Genomic DNA, 19874 nt, shown 5'->3' with positions numbered 1-19874 from the left:
TCAATCTTATTTTTAATACAGAGGTGAAGGCTAAGTGCTGGAACATCCTATTGGCACTTACGCCTGAATTATTACCAGTAATGAGTATGCAGTACACTGAGACTTGAAATAAAGCTACTATACCTTGGCTACCCTTAGCCTTGTTACAATATTGTATTGGAAACTTTTGCCTACTTCATTTTGGATATTCTTGCATAAAACCAAACTATAGGCTGAAAACTTGTGTTAAAAGGGAATCAATGAATTGGCTTTTAACTCCATAATGAAAAAAGTTAAAATTCATATAAAAACATGTTATTAAGTTTTAAACCCATACCAACGCAAAATAAATAATAAAAAAATGAGAGAAAAAAAATGGAAATAAGTTTCTTTACAAATTACCCTCAAATTGCATAGGTTAATTTTTTTTATTTTTTTTTTTTTATTATATATATATATATACACACACACACACACACACAGAGATCGGCCTATGGGTAACGGTACAGGCTAAAACGGAACCGTGCCAAAACGTATCCATTATCTTTGGCGAAAACGGAACCATTTTTGTTGGCGAAAACGGAACCTATCATGCCTAAAACGGCACCATATATAAATATATATAAATTATCTTATTTTTAATTTCAGGATTAGGGTTAGGGTTCAGAGCGATGAATAGGGGTTGGGGGGGGGGGGGGTGAATTCGGAAGTCTTTCCATTTTGATGACGTAGACTGGCCACACTGTTTATGTAATGTTACTACTAATATTACGTATTAAACAATACAGGAACAATACAACAACAAGGAAAAGTGTTGTCTTTATTGAATGTGTAAAAATTAAGAAATGCATACACAGCTCACGTTTTCTTCCAACTTCCGGTGGTCTCTTTGTTTTGACTTATTTTATTGAGAAAAATAAAAGTTTACAAGAGCTCTCCTCAGCAAGATTGGCGTCTGGCTCTTGTCAGAGGCGGCTCCCAATGGGAGCGTGCTTGAACAGTTATCTGATGGAAGCACGTAAATAAATTTACCTGACCTGAAAATTGTTTGTGCAACTATCAGAAGTGACACAAAAACATTTATTTTTTATTTTAATAAATAACTTTTCATTTGTTGTTTTATTGTGTTTTTTTGTCTTATTTACTATTCTTCAAATAAAATTCAATTATGGTGCCGTTTTAGCCATCGTAGGTTCCGTTTTAGCCATAAATTTCGGCGCCGTTTTAGCCAACGCAGGTACCGTTTTGTCCAATTTGGTTCCGTTTTCGCTTGGTGCCGTTTTGGCACGGTTCCGTTTTAGCTAACCCGTGGGTAAAGCACGTGCAGTTCTACCTTTAGTGTGATCTGAAAAATATATCGTGAATTTGATTCCATTGGATACGCTACCTATTATATGGTAAATATATATTATTATAAGAGTTTAAAACTCAATAATATGTTTTTATAGGAGTTTTGGCAATATTCAATAAAATAAAATTGCGTGCATCAACCCTTTCTTGACGCAAACGGCGTTTTCTCTGGGTTATTTCCCTTTATTGAGCTCCTGTCGGGAGTCACGACGTGGTTGGGTGAATACATAATTTGGTAAACATAGATGTATTTTCTGTACTAAAAGCAATGGGTTAATCGTCTGATCTTGTAGTTAGTCAAAATGTCGAAAAGAAGTTACGAACGCGAAGAACATAGAGGTTACGATCGCGAAGAACATAGAGGTTACGATCGCGAAGAACATCGAGGTTACAAACGATACAGAGAAGACGAGTCGGAGGTTTTGCCGAAACTGTTTTACGTTTTTCTCGGAGAGGTTTGTGTTTGTGATGATATGGGGCCCAAATAGGGTGTCAGAATGGGCGAAAGACAAAACAGTTTCTCGGTTATTTAGTAACACTGTTTATGTTAATGTTCCATAAAGTTGTATCAAACATTAATTACCAAAAAATGCAATGCTACATTAAACTTAAAAGGCATTAATTTGATTAAAATTAAAATTTAATTTAAGGACAAATGCATGTTCTTTTGGGTTTGTTCAACAGTTATGTAGAACAATAATTTTTAGGAGAGATATTAAATTATTATAATTAGTAAACTTTTATGCATGTTTGTCCAACTTCTTCTACATTGCTATTAATATCTAAGTCTGACTATTAGTCTAATTTTGAGACCAATTTCTAGTATTATTTCCAGATTAAAATGTGAATAGCAAAGATTGTTTCCCCACACCTCAAAATGAATTTCAAGCCTTGAATTTATGGTACAATTTGAAAAATTCAATACAGTTTTAAGATGCCTATTTTGTAACAAACAAAAATCAAATATCAATTTTATATTGAAAGTTTTCAAACAAAACAAAAGTTCACACACTATAATTTATTATTATCAATTGTAGGCATAATGAAAAGTGACATCAGTGGAATAGTGATAGATATTCAAATTCAGTAACAGTACCAAATGTAAACTATTGGATGCATCTTTTTGTTTTCTAAAGATACCTTCACAACCATCATAATAATTTTCAGTTCCATACTGATCAAACAGTGTCATTTAGATGTTTTTATTTTTATTGTTAAAATAAAGTTTAACTAGTTAAAATGAAAACATTTACTACCCCTGAAATATGACATGAAAAAAATATTGATATTGTTAGTATTGTTATAGTAATTTACTATTTGTTTATGAGTGGGATGCAGCCCAGTGGTAAAACAGTTGCTTGATACACGGTTGATCTAGGATCGATCACCACCAGTGGGCCCATTGAGTTATTTCTCGTTAGCCAGTGTTCCTAAACTGGTGTAACAAAGATCGTAATGTCTATAGATGGGAAAGTGCATATAAAAGATCACCTGCTACTACTGGTAATGGAAAAATGTAGCAGGTTTCCTCTTTAAGATTATATGTCAGAATTACCAAATGTTTGACATCCAACAGCTGATGATTAATAAATCAATGTGCTTTAGTCACCGTAAACTTTAGTGGTGTCTTTAAACAAAACAAACAGACATTTTTGTTTAATACTATTTAAATTTTGTACAGGTCGTCTCTGTTCAACCATATGGAGCGTTCGTTAAAATACCAGGATTCCGCAAACAAGGTGAGTACAAATGAAAAGACAGAGGTGGACCCAATTTTGTACAGGTCGTCTCTGTTCAACCATATGGAGCGTTTGTTAAAATACCAGGATTCCGCAAACAAGGTGAGTACAAATGAAAAGACAGAGGTGGACCCAATTTTGCGATAGATGTAATTTTATTATACATGTATATTAATTTTCATTTTTTTACGATCCCCATCCAAACCTTCCCCAAAGTTTCCTTGGCATTCCACCTCATGTCACTGGGGCCCCCCTAAATGGATTTTCTGGAGCCGCCACTGAAAGAGAATAATGATTTTAAAATATGTCTTAATCTGTACATGTAACTTTGTAAGATATAATGAGTTTGTTAAAACTAGTTGTGTTTGTGTTTCCCATTTACTTTGAAAGTAGACTGCAGACATTTGTTAAAACTAGTTGTGTTTGTGTTTCCCATTTACTTTGAAGTAGACTGCAGACATTTGTTAAAACTAGTTGTGTTTGTGTTACCCATTTACTTTGAAGTAGACTGCAGACATTTGTTAAAACTAGTTGTGTTTATGTTACCCATTAATTAACGATGTTTTGTTGTTGAGAGGCAAGATTGCAGCTTAATAGCTACATACATAATTATTATTATCGGTTTCAAAATTTATTTACCATGGGTTCATACATGTTATGAAAATCCTGGAAAGTCGTTAAATTCCTAGGAGTAACCTAGGTGGTAGCAGCAGGTTTCTTCTCTTTCTGTTTAAATCAAATGTTGAGATGCCAATTAATGGTAGTTTTAAATGTGCTTAAGTGTTGTAAAACAGACATTCCTTTTCTCCTTTTTTTTGTATATCGTTTTCAGGTCTTGTTCACAAGTCTCAGATGTCCCAGGCTCGAGTTGATGACCCATCTGAAATGGTAGCCAAGGGAGAAAAAGTCCACTGTAAAGTTATCAATGTTGAGGTATTAGTATATTATGGCAAATACACACCAGATTATTTTGTAAAACCCCCAGAACAGTCAGTGTTCTAGCTGGGTGAAAATTAAAGGATTGCAGCCGTGTGGCACCATACCCTTCAAAAAAAAAAGAGAAAAAAGGGGTTGTGGTGGGAAGCTTGGTTACCATATATCGTTTTGTGTTGGTTGACTTTGTGAAAAGACATACTCCTTATTTTGCCTCTCAGCATTTGGTACTAAAAGGTTGATACGAAATACAAGCCGACTCACCTTTTAATTGTTGTTGGTCTGACATTCACGGGCAGATCTGGTTTTGCTGAACCGATCAAAGTTTTAATATTATTTTAATAAAGATTTCAAGATATATGAAAAACAACAAAGATGTTTGCAAAGTGATCCCCTAATGTGGGATAAAAAATATATATTTCCATCTTCATCAAGTGAATCAATCACTTTGATATCGCCAGCTGATAAAAAGTAGTTTTGTTTTTGTAAAGGCAGTGTATATATTATTTGGCACCTAAGATAAATGATTTTAATGATAAACACTACCACTTCTGTTGTTTTTATATAAGCGGTGATATTACCCCAAAAATTAAAAGTTATAATATTTTATAAAGAATTGCTGAAAAAATGACAGAAAGTAACAATCATCAGTTACAAACAATTATATCTGCAACTGAGGACAAAATATCAGACGATAGTTAGTGGAAACAAAAGACGGAATGACCGTTCTGATCACGTGACAAATTTGGCGCCAAATAAGTGGGAGTTTTTAAGTCGGAGATTGCTGAATCCGTAAAAAATTAAATGTTTTCATTGCTCAAATGAAATATAACATTTATTGTGTGTATCAAATATACAAACGGATACAGGTATGGGACAAAATAGAGGCTGTTAAAAATACTGTTATAATATGTTACAGTAACTGTCGTAAGTTTTTCGTCAGTTGCTTTTTTGTACACACAACGCGGCTTTTTTATGTGTGAAAAAAAGTGTGCATTTGGAAAGAGCGGAGATGGATGCTCAGCTGTAAAATATAGTATGGTACAGAAAATAAAGAGGGGCCCAGAAAAATAAAGTGGGCGGCAAAATGCAATAGCTGGACAGGCCGCCCCGCTTAAATGGAGCAGCGAGAACACTGACATTTTTTCTATGGAGTGTTAGAGAAATTAAAGGAACATGCCTGACTTTGTAGCCATTGTAATATACTTCCAGCTAATGAAAATTTTTAAATTACTGGAATTATATATTAATTACAATTTCTTGTTTAAAATATCAATATCCAATATTATTCTGAAATCCTCTTGTTTAAACTCAAACTGGATTTTTTAATTCCCAATAAGTTCATATGAATTGTTTTTAAATTAGATAAAATACACATTAATATTTTAAAATATAATTAATATGTGATTTTCATTTGTTATAAAACCTCTATTATCTTGAAATGTGAGGATAACTGCAAAGGTGTTTATGTATACAACTGCATTTAATTTGTTAGTGATATGGGTTGCATTGAATGAAGGTACTAATACAGTATAATAAAATGATGTTTTGTTTGTTTTCAACAGATAGAGGGACAGAAGATTGGTTTGTCCATGAAGGTTGTAAATCAGACGACAGGAAAAGATTTGGATCCCAATAATGTTCAGCACAGGTGACTGCACTGTTCCATATTTTTTAGGATTGGTTACCTTTTCCTTAAATCAAACTAAAAGGCAAGCCCGCACAATACGAGTGCCTCATGCAAGAGTAGCTGATTATGATAAGACAAACATTACGATTTCATAGGTTGCTGTTCTTGTACAAGGCACTTGTATTGTGTGACGTCGCCTTAAGTCTACACATCATCACAGAACTTCGCTGTTTGGTGACATCTTACTGCTCAACTCCAAATCTTAGTTCTTGTGCCATTAGTCAAGATGCTTTGTTTTCTAATTGTTCTGTATTGTTTGTTTAAGGAGCAATACTCTCCTTCAGTTGGCACAGTGGTTAAGCCATCTGACTACAGGCTGGTAGGTACAGGGTTCGCAGCCCGGTACCGGCTCCATCCCAGTGCGAGTTCTTAAGGGCTCAATGGGTAGGTGTAAGGCCACTACACCCTCTTCTCTCTCACTAACCACTAACCAACTAACAACTAACCCACTGTCCTGGACAGACAGCCAAGATAGCTGAGGTGTGTGCCCAGGACAGTGTGCTTGAACCTTAATTGGATATAAGCACGGAAATAAGTTAAAATGAAAGAGTCCAATCTCATCATTGTTAAACTTAAATACCAGACAGGATTCAGTTGTGATAAAATCCAGAGAGTAGGTCCTAATCTGGACTTTAAAATGTAGAAGAAGTGAGTTTTTCCATCCCTGTCATGAACAGAACTCTCTGGCAAAGTCAGAGGTTATGCCCATGACAGGCATGCTTGAATAGTTCTCTGATTGCAGCCTGCCAAAAATTACCCATACCCACAGTTTTTCCTTCCCAGGAGAAGGGAAAGAAGTTTGATAAAAATAGGCGAAGTAAACATTTATCAGTACATTTCATAATTTTTCGTCATGTCCTGCATCATTTTGAAAAGTTCTGAGTTATTTACTTGGTTTGAATTCTGATATCTTGTTATCAAATACTATTACTACTTCCAGTAATAAAATTTAAGCAAAACATTTGAATATTTCAATAGATACATGACAGTATTAAGGAACTGAGAATTAATGTGATTATGTTAAAAAAACCACCTAATAATAAATATTTTTTGGCATTACTAAAATGAATCTGATGTACAGTCTCGTGCCAAAGTAAAACAGTGAACTGATAAGGTGACAAGTTAGCTATAATACTAAACAAGTGTCTTGACATGTTTTGTGTGATTTTGGTTTTAAATCGGATTAGGTATAAAATGTTATAACCACTTTGACTTCTCACTACTTGGTGACTTGAGCTGATGTTTGGTGGGTGGGAAAAAAGGTCCATTTCACAAGCTAGATTAGGGCCAGCCTTATATTGATATTTTTTGCAATGCATAATATATTTCCTGTATCAGTTTACAAGTATTTTTAAACCCAATCTAATTTGACTTTGAAAAAAAATAGCATTTTGTTTCAACATTTATTCTTTGGGGCTTGATTAAACTAATGTAAGTTATTTTGTTTGAGGATTTAATTCTTTAATACTTGTGGCAGTATGGAAGAGAGGAAGAAACAGAAAGGGTTCCGAAGTGAGCGACCTAAGATAGAGCTTGGAGCCGAACTGAACACCACGTGTGCCCGGTGTGGAGGAAAAGGTGAATATTGTAATTCAAGTGTTAACTAACTGAACATTGTGAAATAACAGTGTTTGTTTTTTGATGACGCTCCTCCCCCTGTCCCCCAGCCATATTTTTTTCAAGACATTTTCCTGGGAGCATGTCTTGACACACACACAAACACACACACCGACCTATAAACTTTGCTCGCCCCAGTAAAATTGTAACTGCAACACGTGCCTACAATATTAAAATTCCATTTGATTCACACACCCACTTTCAGCTAAACTTCGGGACACTCCGTCTCAAGAATTACAAAGCTTGCTGACCTATATCATGACGTAGGTCACGTGATCGCCCATTGGCTGATTCCGCCTTACACAAAGTTACAGGGGCCGTCTCATACCAAGCGATGTTACAACATGAAAGAGTTGGCCAATGCTGTTTTGGAAGAAATTGGATTTAATTATATCATTAAACCAAAACAATTACAGATTATTGATTCCATTTTGAATTTGAAGGACACATTTGGGGTGTTATCGACAGGATACGGCAAGAGTATGTGCTACTTATTGCCTCCTCTTATGAAAGATAAAGTAAGTAGTAATTTAATTTGATTATTTTATTTTTATAAATTAGTACAGTAGTAGAATGTGTGTGTGTGTAACCTATTACATAAAAATCTTTTTTTTTTTTAAATATGTAATTATGTATTATGAACCAAAACATTCAGCATAGCAATATTGTAAATGTATTAAGCACTAGACTTTTATCGTATAATTATGTGTGAATGTGCATGTGTTTGAAAGTATGTTTAAATCACAAATAGCACATTTTCATTACTTCCACAATTAGTATGTGTTGTTTATTTCTATAACGTTAATTAAAAAAATGAAACACACACACATTCTGCTCTTGTTCTCTGAAATCATCCACTTTTATGCTCGAAATTTTCTTTATAACACGCACATTCCATCGCAGAAACACAAAACAAAACTAATCCATGTTGTAACGTCGCTTGGTATGAGACGGCCCCTGTAACTTTGTGTAAGACAGAATCACCCAGTGGGCGATCATGTGACCTACGTCACGATATAGGTCAGTGAGCTTTGTTATTCTTGTGACGCATTAATTTAGCTTAAACAAAATAAATTCTTAGGTATTTTTATGTGGAAATAACCAATATATAGTCTGTTGTCCATGCAATTAACCAGATATTTTATAGTGTTATAAGGGCAAATGGTTCCGTTTTGGGTGAAAATAGTTGATTAACCGAATTATGATATAAACTGATATGCAAATAAGTGGAGATGACTGTATATAAAAAAAAACACCTATAGAACAGCTGAAAGTTATCATACAAAAGATTGCTATTTTGTTCTCTAAATGCTTGGAAATCATATTGGAATCCTTCCAAAGATGAAAATTACACATGATTCCCCCACCCCCACTAGAGCTTTTGCTCCACCAACTTCATATATCATTTCTACGGGCTTGCTTTACCGGAATAAAAGTTCGGGCCTAATAAAAAAAGGAAGAAACTTGTATAAATACTGTTTTAAAATACTTCCATGATATCACAGTGAATTAGACATGAAAAAGTATTAGTCAAAGCAATAATGATACTATGGTGAGATCGGAATGATTTTTTATGAGACAATAATCATTATTGTTGAGATCAAGTTTTGTTTTTTTATGCTCTATAACACATATTAATCTCATCACAGTGTCATAATTGTTCACTTAATTTATTTAAAAAAAACATTTACACACATTTTATGCAATTAATTTAGCAAGCACTATGAATCTAGTAAGCACTAAGCTTTTACTCTGTGCAATGCTACAGTCTCGGGGCTAGCCAAGGGAATTAATTCCCTGTGTTAGACTGGAAGAGTGCAATATCACGATTTATCAATTTAAAAAACCATAAAACAGTACAATATGGTCTGAAACAAAACACTCTGAAGTAAATAACATTGATTCATTGGAAGTGATCTATAATATGCATAATGTAATTACTGTTTTCCCTAACCTGTTTTATCATGGTGCGGCACCATGCAACAATAGTCTAGTTCCATCTTGCCCCATTTTGTCCTGTCCGGCGCCGTTCTGCCCTGAGATTAAAAATGCCCTTTTGAGTAATTCACTTTAAAGTGTATGTACCATTAATTAATAAACTATGCCATTCATTAGTTTAAACAAGCACATTAATTAAATTAAATTAAATTTTAATTAATTTTTTGGTTGCTGTGCTCTGAAAATGTCCCAAATTTTTTAGTTTACCATGCCTTGCAGACCATGGGATTTCAAATTTCATGGGAAACACTTTTCTGGTTTCATGCCTTGTGATCATGGAAACCCATCGAAAACTGTTGGAAATTTCGGTTCCTTGATTTTACCGACATGCTTCCAACATGTTACGATAATTTCTGTGAAATCTGAGGGCCTGCCTTGCAAAATGTCTATGGAAAACACTTTGTAATAATATGTACTACTGTCTCCACAGGCCACTTTTCCCAGGACTGCTACTACGTGAAGGGAGAAAAACAATACGATCTCATTCCCGACATGGAGGAACTGCAGAGACAGCTTTCTCCACCGTCATCGCCGAAAAAAAAGAAGAAGAAGAAAGTAATAACAGTCATAGAAATAAGCAAACATTTTCACTAGTCCACCGGACAAGGACCTCTAAAAATCTACTTGTCGGTCAATCTTTTCAATGGTTTGTTTCATTCAAGTACAAAGACTATGTTTTTGAATGCTCATAATGAAACTGCATTGAAAATTTGTGCTTATCCATAGGACAACCATTTACTAGATAAAATTTGTTTGTCATCGTACAATTTCATTTGGCGCAGTTATTTTACCTGGTCTTTCTCTTCATGCTACTTTTACATCTTTAAATCAGCTCACCTATAAAATACCCAGCTGATAACTAATTAATTTTTAAAAACACAAACTGCCCTCCCAGTTTCAATAAAAATAAATATATATTTTTGTAGGAAAAGAAACACCGAAGTGAAAAGACAAAGAGACACCACTCAGGCCATTTGTCCCATGGTGATGAAGAGAAAGAGAAGCACAAAAACCACGTGAGACCACATATGTTTTAAAAGTTTAGCATTTCCTTTAATTGTGTTTTTATCCTACTAAATTGCAAATGCAGTTATCTCCCATGAATCACAAACAGATGGGAAATACGTTTTTATTCAGGGCTTCTAGATTATGGTAGTCCCACTCCCATGGCTAGTGATATTCAATGTTGGGCTAGTAAATAACTACTATTGCCATTCCTGATGGCTAGTGAAAAAAAAGATGTTAAATGCTGCATTTAAGTCTATTTTGTAAATATGAATATCCTGCCCCACCCCCAATAATATTATTTTTAATCTCTATCTCCCTCTTTAGGTAATATATTCAATTATTACTATTAGTAAAATTGTATTAAGTAAAGTAGGGCTAGTCAATTTTTAATCATGGCCAGTCAATTTTAAAAATCACTGATCCTATGGCTAGTGGATTTTGCAAAAATTCTAGAAGCCCTGTTTTATTTAATGTTTTTCCTGTTAGAATATTAAAACAAATTAAATAAAGAAATAAAGAAACAAATGATATGTATGTAAAGTCCTGTGACCACAGCCTTTTTCTGTATATACTTCTGAAAACTTAAGATGTATAGAATACTATATTCGTTTTCGCCAGACCCCATTTTTACAAAACGAATGCTGGTCAACTCGCCCCAAAATCAACTCGCCCCCAAATCAACTCACCCCCTACCAACTCGCCCGAAGTGTTTGGACATCTCGCCCTAAACTTTACTATCCGTAAATAATTGTGACAAAATAAAAAATGGACGTCTACAACTTTGGTGTCATTTTATTTATTAATATTACAGTGAAACTCCGCTATTACGACAACTTATTAAATGGTTTTATATTGGGGAGATCGTAATATCGGATAAACAATGAACTGTCAAGCCAATTTTAATGATGTTTGTGAGTTTGTCCCTTATTTCCTTAAATTAATGACCAGGCAAAGCTTTTGGACTCCAACTAGTGTGCATATTCAACAATATTGAAAGCACATTATTGCTTAAAATGTGGGTATATTAATTAAGAAAATTATCATGAGTTGACTAAAAAGTGTGGGGCGAGTTGACCAACCTCATTGGGGGGGGGGGGGGGGGGGGGGGGGGGGGGGCGAGTTGGTTTTGGGGCGAGTTGACCTGTGAGTTAAGTTGGGGAGAATTTTCCATGTTAGTAACGAGACATGCGAATGCACACAGTTAAGTCCAATGAAGATGACATCACTTACCAAAATGATGTCATTTTGCTGTACGAAATTTGTACAACACACCAGGTTAGTAATAAATTACTTTTATTACCCATATGGGCAGAGAGAAGTGGGGAAAGAAAACTGATCTTTCCCTAGGGAAAGAAAAAAACACATTTCTTCCCTAGATACGTTTTGAGATCATAAACAGTGCTTCACTATAGGCAGTTAATTGTGTGTAAGAATAGTTTCCATTGTGGCAGTCATGTCAACAACTTACTTACGTATGTCACACCTATGATGCAACACTGTCTCTTGTTCTCAACTTGCAAACTTGTTTTCAACAAGAGTATCGTTTGAAAATCTTTTGTAAAATGATAAATATTGATAATGGGTAATAAATAGAATACCCAACTTGCTATTCTTTTTTTAAATCTTTTTTTTTTTTTATCCCACTGCCCCCTTTCTGTTCTCTCCTTTGAATTCCATCTCATTTCTTCCTTATCTGGCAACTCCTATCTTTCAACTTCTTTCGCTGTCCACCTCCACATCCCAGTCCTTGTCTCTCCAACTGTGACAGGTGCTTGTCTCTTGTAGCTATCTGTGCATTGTGTAGCTATCTGTGCCAAAGGCTCCAGAAGGACAACATCAATTCACTCGTGCAACATAGACAGTATTGCCAAGTAGCGAGTTGAGTATTCTCAAATTCTTCAGTGTATCATATAATGTTTTTTACTGTCATTTTATTTTCAGAAACACAGAAAACATCATAAAAAGGAAAGAAAGAGAAGTGCAAGCACCTCATCCAGTGGCTGAAAAGTTGTGATCAGGGCTTGACATGAGAGTTATTACAACCACTGACTGCTTTGTCATTCCATGAAGAGACAGGAGGTTTTAAATAGTATTAATACTCAGAGCAGTTGTAGAAGTGATGCTCTGAATGTATTGGAAGAAACGAACATAATCATGATTTGTTTTAGAATTTGCAGGAGATTCTCACAATTTGTCAGATAGTCTTTAAAAGACACTTGCAAAATGTGCAGGATAACTGAAAACAGATTCATGGTCTTAACAGGCACTGACTAAATTTGCAGGATAACTTCCAAGCAAAGTACCTGTAATATTTGAAAAGCTTCTGTATGGTGAAATATCTTGAGCAAATTTGTGTCATAAGATTGTGGTTTGCTTGGAAGCAAATCATTGTGTAAATTCAAAAGTTTTTATTTTTCTTTGCAGCTCAAAGCTGCTGACCTTGTTTTTAGACTGTACAAAACTGTACAAAAAATAACTGAACATCTTTGGTAAAATTGAAACCATATCCATTTATTGTATTCCTTGTTTCACACTACTAAAAAGGTTCAACCGTTGAAAGTACACTTTAAAGTAAATTTTAACTATCTCCTCCAAAATTTAAAGTTAATGTATATTTCATTAATTACATAACATGTTTCAGATCTTAAATGTATACAACATTAAACAAAAAACCAAAAAACCCTGCAAAAGCCCACACACCTCAAAACAACCCCACAAAACAATGTTTTTACAATTATCATATATCTTCTTTTTTCTGCCCACCATCAGTGGGAAAGAATACTTGTAGCCCTCTACAAATGTTGAGGGAATCTGTGGCATAGGAACAAATCCTTGGTATTTGGACACAATAATACATTTACATCAAGTTGTGAACCACCATCATTATGCACTTTCCTTCTCTTGGTTTTTGTTAGTGAAATGAGTGCTGACTTCACAAAAACTGTTGTACCATTGAAACACATACATGTGTCCTGGGCATGTGCACTGACCCAGGTCAGAATCCGTCCACTATAGGTATACTTGATTAAATCCTGCTCCAATAATGGACTTGCATAATTAACTTTTTGAAAAGGTTCCAAAGCTTTAATACAGTTGCAATCGGCCTTCATCATACGCAATTTGTGTTCAGAAGTACATATACATTTGTCCCAATGTTATGGTAACAAACTGGGTGAAATTAAATTAATATTTGTTGAATAACATTTCAACACATTTTAAACTACACAGGGCTTCTAGATTACCCCACTTCCATGGCTAGTGATATTCAATTTTGGGCTAATAAATAACTAGTTATTTTAAGCTGTATCTCCCTCTTTAGGTGACATATCTCATTATTACTATTATTTAGTAAAAAATTATTAACTTAAAAGTAAAGTAGGGCTAGTGAATTTGTAATCGTGATCCCATGGCTAGTGTATTTTATACACATTTTAGAAACCCTGCTGCATGTTTAGCTAATTGGTGTCTAACATAGTATGGCTATTGTGACTTTTAGTTACGAAAGTTCATTTTCACCACATAGGCTATAGGGTAAACCTACTGATAAGAAGTAAAAAATATTCACACTATCAGTTTGCTGTTTTAGCATGAATTGATTGATGAAGTGGAGTCTAGTAATTGCGAATAAGCTTCCATTTAGCATACTCAGTAGTTTAATATTTATAAAAAAAAAAACTGTAGCACACAAAAATTTAATAGCAGATTTCTGTTTTACAACGAAGGAAATTGTTACCATCAGTAGCAGTAGACTGTCTTGTTTTTATCAGTTGTTTCAGTGATGTTTATGGAGAGTGGGTTTTTTTTAACATTTATTTTGTTTTGTCATTTTACAAATACTGTAAATTATCCATTGTGTACATATGCATTTTTATTGTTCACATGGTTCAGAATAAATGGTGCTGTAAATGTGCTGCAAAATGTAAAGCTTTTATGAAACAACTCTGACATAACGAAATGAATATTATGCAGCATTCTTGTGAATTAAAGGGACTATCTCGAGTTTGTAGACATTTTAAAAAGTTTTCAGGAAATAAAATATTTTTAAATTATTAAAATTGTAATTTACTTACCATACATGTTCTTGCATAGAATATGAATACCACTATAACCAATGCATTTCTAGAGATCATAATGTTTTTTTTATTACACACCATTGTAAGATGGTGCTCATGTCATAACAATCACTCAATATCTAACTAGTGTAATATTGCCGTGACGTAGATCACTTGCTGACCCAATTCCTACAAAAATAATGTATAGTAAGTTTCGACATCTGCTTATTTTAGCGTTGCGGCTTGTTTGCAGTTTGCCTGTCATACCAAAATTGTTCACTAATTTCATAAAAATGGTATGACAGGCAAGTGCATTTAGTATTCTCTATGTAGTATCTCAATATGGATTTTATCTAAAATAATTTTGTTCATACAGATTTATTATTTCTTTCAATTGAAATAATTCGGCCAAAGTTCATTTGTAATGTATTTATCTGTACAATGCTTTACATTTAAAACATGATAGGGTAAGACAGTGTTTTAAAAAACTAGTAAAAGTAGGACATGTTTATTTATTTATTTTCTTGGGGTGGGGGAGGTGCAAACAGAAGTCTTGCTAGGACTGAAAACTCAGGATAGTCCCTTTAATAAAATTTACAACAGTGAAGGTGTCTTGTGGTCGTAACAAAACCATTATTTTCTTTTTATTCATATCCATGTTTAAATTTAATACGTTATTTCATGTAAAAAAATAAACATTCAAGTCAACCATGTATGTAAACTCTTGTCGTTTATAAACTTTGTCAAATATATTTCTGTTGACAAATTTTTATTAAGCTTGTTATCATTTACAAAAGTAATTAAATTTGTTTGCCATGTTGGGGTATTTGTTTCTTGGTTATTTTATTGGTTAGGTATGTAAGGAGCTGGTATCATATATACAAAGAGAAATACAACATGAATAGCTGTTCGATACTATTTATACAACATGAATGGCTGTTAGATACTATTTATACAAGTTGTTTTAAAAGGTATCTAGTGAGCGAAAGCAAGAAATGTAGCGACCGAGTGAAAGCGAGTTGGATACCTCTTCAAACAACGAGTTGTAAGATAAATAGTATCTAACAGACACAAATGTAGTATTCTGTTTCTTACATATTCTTAAAAACCAGGTTTTAAACAAATTTAAATATCTTTTCCAACTAAAACGTATTTACAGCAGCTGTGCTTGAGATAACTTATGCATCACAGATTTAATAATCACTTTTAGGTTTCCCTATACATCACAGATCAATCATTTTCGATTGTGCTTTGTTTTCTTTGTTTTCTTTCTCTCTTCATAATATTAATGGGTCATCATCTTCTATGAGCGGGAGGGGCGTGGTGTTCGCTTGATGTGCAGTCTGTCCGGGATCAATTCCAGTCGGTGGGCCCATTGGGTTATTTCTCGTTCCAGCCAGTGCACCACGACTGGTATATCAAAGGCCGTGGTATGTGCTATTCTGTCTGTGGGATGGTGCATATAAAAGATCCCTTGCTAGTCATTTTTAACTAAAAACTGAATGACACGCACCAAAAAAATATTTTGTCGTTGGAAAGTGGCGTTTTTATTTCCAATTTTACTCTCATAGCCTATTTAATTATTTTGGCATAACTAAAACCAGTCGGGATTATAAAAATACATCTATAGTTTACAGAAACGTGAGTGTAGTACCTATACCCCGATTAATCCGATTAAAAAACTTTGGGCAAACCACAATTTTTTTAATTCCAAATCGAACTGGGTGGAAACGCATTTGGCTTGTTTTCCCCGAGGGTGCGATACAATCTGGTAATCTACCATTGGTTTCATGTTGATTGAAAGGCGTGATCATTTTTGACATTAGTTATAATCCAGAGCGGGGCGGGGGCATTGGCTCCCAACTCTGTAAAATAATGCACCCCTAATCAATGGCGTAGGAAGGTACCAAAAAGTGTGGGTGGGGGGTGGCACACTTTTATATTTACACACTTTTACATTATTATAAAGCAGATATAAAGCAAAATATCTGAAAGGGGGGGGGGGCACATGCCCCTTGCCCCTCCCCCGTTTCCTACGCCAGTGCCCTTGCAGCTGAAAATAAAATTAATATATAGATGTCCCGTCCCAGTTTCATGTGAAAATACACTCTCTTTGTTGCACCCCACGGACAAAACGAGGAGGCTTTGTCGACATATTCTAGTGTATCACAAAGAAGACCACTGTAATTAAAACCGAAATGTAAACACGAAATTGCATGCAGCCTGTGTCAAGTAACCATTCTCAACATGCACGTGCGGCTTATATCTGTGACAGAATGTTACAAAACCGATGATTAATTTTTAACAGCACAGGTGCGTTACGCTCATAAGCAGTGTCCCACAACTGGTATCATCGGCTATTGGAAAAGAAATGTTTTATTTAATGACGCACTCAACACATTTTATTTACGGTTATATGGCGTCAGACATAGGGTTAAGGACCACACAGATTTTGAGAGGAAACCCGCTGTCGCCACTACATGGGCTACTCTTTCCGATTAGCAGCAAGGGATCTTTTATTTGCGCTTCCCAAAGGCAGGATAGCACAAACCATGGCCTTTGTTGAACCAGTTATGGATCACTGGTCGGTGCAAGTGGTTTACACCTACTCATTGAGCCTTGCGAAGCACTCACTCAGGGTTTGGAGTCGGTATCTGGATTTAAAAATCCCATGCCTCGACTGGGATCCGAACCCAGTACCTACCAGCCTGTAGACCGATGGCCTACCACAACGCCACCGAGGCCGGTCGGCTATTGGATGTCAAACATTTGGTAATTTGACATATAGTTTTAGAGTAAACCCAATACCTTTTTTTCCCATTAGTAGCAGATGTAGACATAAATAGACTTTGTTTTAATTAATTTTGCCTCGCTTTTCACTAAATATGAATGAATGAATGAATGTTTAACGACACCCCAGCACGAAAAATACATCGGCTATTGGGTGTCAAACTATGGTAATGCAAATAAAGTGATGATCAACATCAATATAAAAATTCAAGATTTAAATAAAAACACCGTGTAAAAGACTGTGCAAAAATAAAAATATCACAGTTAGATCAAATTAAAATTTACAATAAAAGTCAGTATCACGTAGAAACTGTAATATAAGTTCTGGATGGAATCGAAATTCCATCACATTTCTCTGACCAAATATATCTTTTCGAGGTTTTTTAAGATGCTTACACTCCACCAAAATGTGGCGCTCTTTCACTAAGACCGCCCATCGAAAAGGTAGCTCCGCCTAAACCGATAACAGCAACGCCTATTAATTTGAAGTGACGAGGGTCGCTTTCTACAATGAGACCAGTGACCTTGACTTATCAGGTGTGACGCTAAAGTGAGATATACAACCTGGAATTCTTTGCCATATTGTAAATTGTAGTCATAGTATTATGATTCGTTTATTACTCATTGTTTGCATGAGTAATAATGTCAAAGCCGGATATGTCATAAACTATGTCAAATGCACATGCATGCAGCAAGTGCATTATTTTTATTTAACGATTGTTTAAAATTTCGCACGACATTAGGCCAAACAAAAATGTGTGCTCGTTTCAGATTACATGCTAAACTAAATAGTATGGTAGGTAGGAAGGAAAACATTTTATTTTGAAAAATTATTTCATATGGAAAATTGATCACCACAATTATTTTGTATCGTTTATTGTGTGTGGGTTTTTTTCTTACTAAATGATTAAGTTCCGACAGATTAATACTAGGATCGGTTGGGTAACCAAACTTTAACAAGAATATTTTTTTCACTCAATTTGGGGAGGGACCGTGGACGTAGTCCAGTGGTACAGCGCTCGCCTGATGCGCGATCGGCCTAGGATCGATCCCCGTCTGTGGACTCATTGGCCCATTTCTCGTTCCAGCCAATGCACCACGACTGGTATATCAAAGGCCGTGATATGTGCATTCCTGCCTGTGGGATGGTGCATATACAAGATCCCTTGCAACAAATGAAAAAATGTAGCGGGTTTCCTCTTTAAGACTAGGCTATATAGCAAAATTACGAAATGTTTTATATCCAATAACCGATGATCAATAAATCAATGTGCTCTAGTGGTGTCGTTAAACTAAACACATTTTTAACTTTAACTTTCATACCCCTGGACCCCTTACACATCTCTTTCCCCTTGGAATCTCGGATAATTGTCCTTCGGCAAACTCAGACTTACCATGTTGTTTTTGGGATGGGATGTAACGTTTAAACAAAACTCCCGCAACACTCAAGGAAGACAGACAACATATAGATATCTAGTCACACAAAATATATATGTTTTAGGATTGAAAAAATGCCGGACAATTACACGTGGAACAGATGGAAAGACAGACAGACAGACCGACAGACAGACGGACAGAAGAACGAAGACGAAACCTACAGTTCCCTTCGGTTGGACAGGTAGGGACTAAAAAGAGCACCTAAGGTATACTTTAAAAGTACACTGACATGAATTATAAATATGGCAGTTTTTCACTGGTAAGGCTGTGGTATGTGATGTCATGTTTGTTGAAAAATGCATATAAAAGATTCCTTGCTGCTAATGAAAAAAATGTAGCAGGTTTCTTCTACACTATATTTACCGAATGTTTGAGATCCAATAGCAGCTGATTATTAAATCAATGTGCTCTAGTAGTGTCGTTAAACAAAATAAACTAAACTAACTAGATCGCAGATTTCCGTTGCTAATATCAGGCCCTAAGCATTAATATAATATGTAACCCCCCCCCCCCCCCCCCCCCCCACAACACACACACCATCATATAAAAATGTCTGTCGCGAAAACCTTGGATGCATTACAGAATCAACAGCAGATGGCTAAAAGCATATGGGTTACCTGTCTAAATTAAGTAAAATAACCAGGGATATGGAAAACAACAATAGCTGACCTTTTGCATGCATACCGTCACACTTAATATTATGTAAATGCGGAAAGCAAACAATGTTTGCGTATGAGCTTTTGCGAGTGTCAACGCATAAGATGCCTTTAAGTGAATTTAGATCATTTTACATTTGCCGGCTGCTATACTTGGCATGACTTAGTGTGCACAACTACATGTATGTCAAACGTTCATTTAATTCGCTTCTGTTGACAAAGTGTATAGCGAATAATCAGCTGTTTGGGGGTGAATTATGGGGTCGGGTGTGGTGTGGTGTGGTGTGGTGGTGTGGTGTGGTGTGGTGTGGTGTGGTGTGGTGTGGTGGTGTGGTATGGTGGAGATTGGATGGCGGGTGTGCAACTGAGATTGGGTGGAGGTGTGCAACTGAGTAGTTAATAGTCTTAAAACTCCTTAAACAGTTAAGAAGAGAATTTTCTTTAAGTTTCTATAATTGTTTTCTGGATTGTTTTCTATAGTCCTGCCACTTTAATATTTTCAAAATTTTACACTTAATCATATTATGTCATACACATAACGTACTATTAGTCCAAACTCCAGATTCTGTAGGGACGCTATCTCTAGTTGGACCTGACACGGCGAGCTGCAGAAGTTTTCTCATTA

The 19874-nt window shown here is 35.2% G+C and overlaps 1 protein-coding gene across 2 annotated transcripts; it reads left to right on the top strand.

The window, feature by feature from the left end:
- The first annotated feature begins 1538 nt into the window (after positions 1-1538).
- On the top strand, positions 1539-13612 carry LOC121380997 (nucleolar protein of 40 kDa-like). 2 transcript variants are annotated; one of them, XM_041510066.1, is made up of 8 exons: positions 1539-1784; positions 3011-3068; positions 3901-4001; positions 5567-5652; positions 7169-7269; positions 9737-9861; positions 10233-10322; positions 12256-13612. In XM_041510066.1, the coding sequence occupies exons 1-8, from the start codon at positions 1632-1634 to the stop codon at positions 12316-12318; spliced, it is 777 nt and encodes a 258-aa protein (XP_041366000.1). In that variant the 5' UTR covers positions 1539-1631; the 3' UTR covers positions 12319-13612. The 2 variants fall into 2 exon arrangements, with proteins under 2 accessions (XP_041366000.1, XP_041366001.1); XM_041510067.1 differs by having other exon boundaries at positions 10233-10345.
- Positions 13613-19874: the final 6262 nt, after the last annotated feature.

The sequence above is a fragment of the Gigantopelta aegis genome, chromosome 9 (assembly GCF_016097555.1).
Source record: "Gigantopelta aegis isolate Gae_Host chromosome 9, Gae_host_genome, whole genome shotgun sequence".
Taxonomy (NCBI): Eukaryota; Metazoa; Mollusca; class Gastropoda; order Neomphalida; family Peltospiridae; genus Gigantopelta; species Gigantopelta aegis.
The sequence above is the reverse complement of the archived record's forward strand: the minus strand, read 5'-3'. Positions and strand labels throughout refer to the sequence as shown.

Bases quoted from the DNA above. Each gene is read 5' to 3' on its own strand.
- LOC121380997 (XM_041510066.1), top strand. From the start codon at position 1,632: ATGTCGAAAAGAAGTTACGAACGCGAAGAACATAGAGGTTACGATCGC. The intron at 1,785-3,010 runs GTTTGTGTTTGT...AATTTTGTACAG, and splicing joins TTTACGTTTTTCTCGGAGAG to GTCGTCTCTGTTCAACCATA. The intron at 3,069-3,900 runs GTGAGTACAAAT...TATCGTTTTCAG, and splicing joins ACCAGGATTCCGCAAACAAG to GTCTTGTTCACAAGTCTCAG.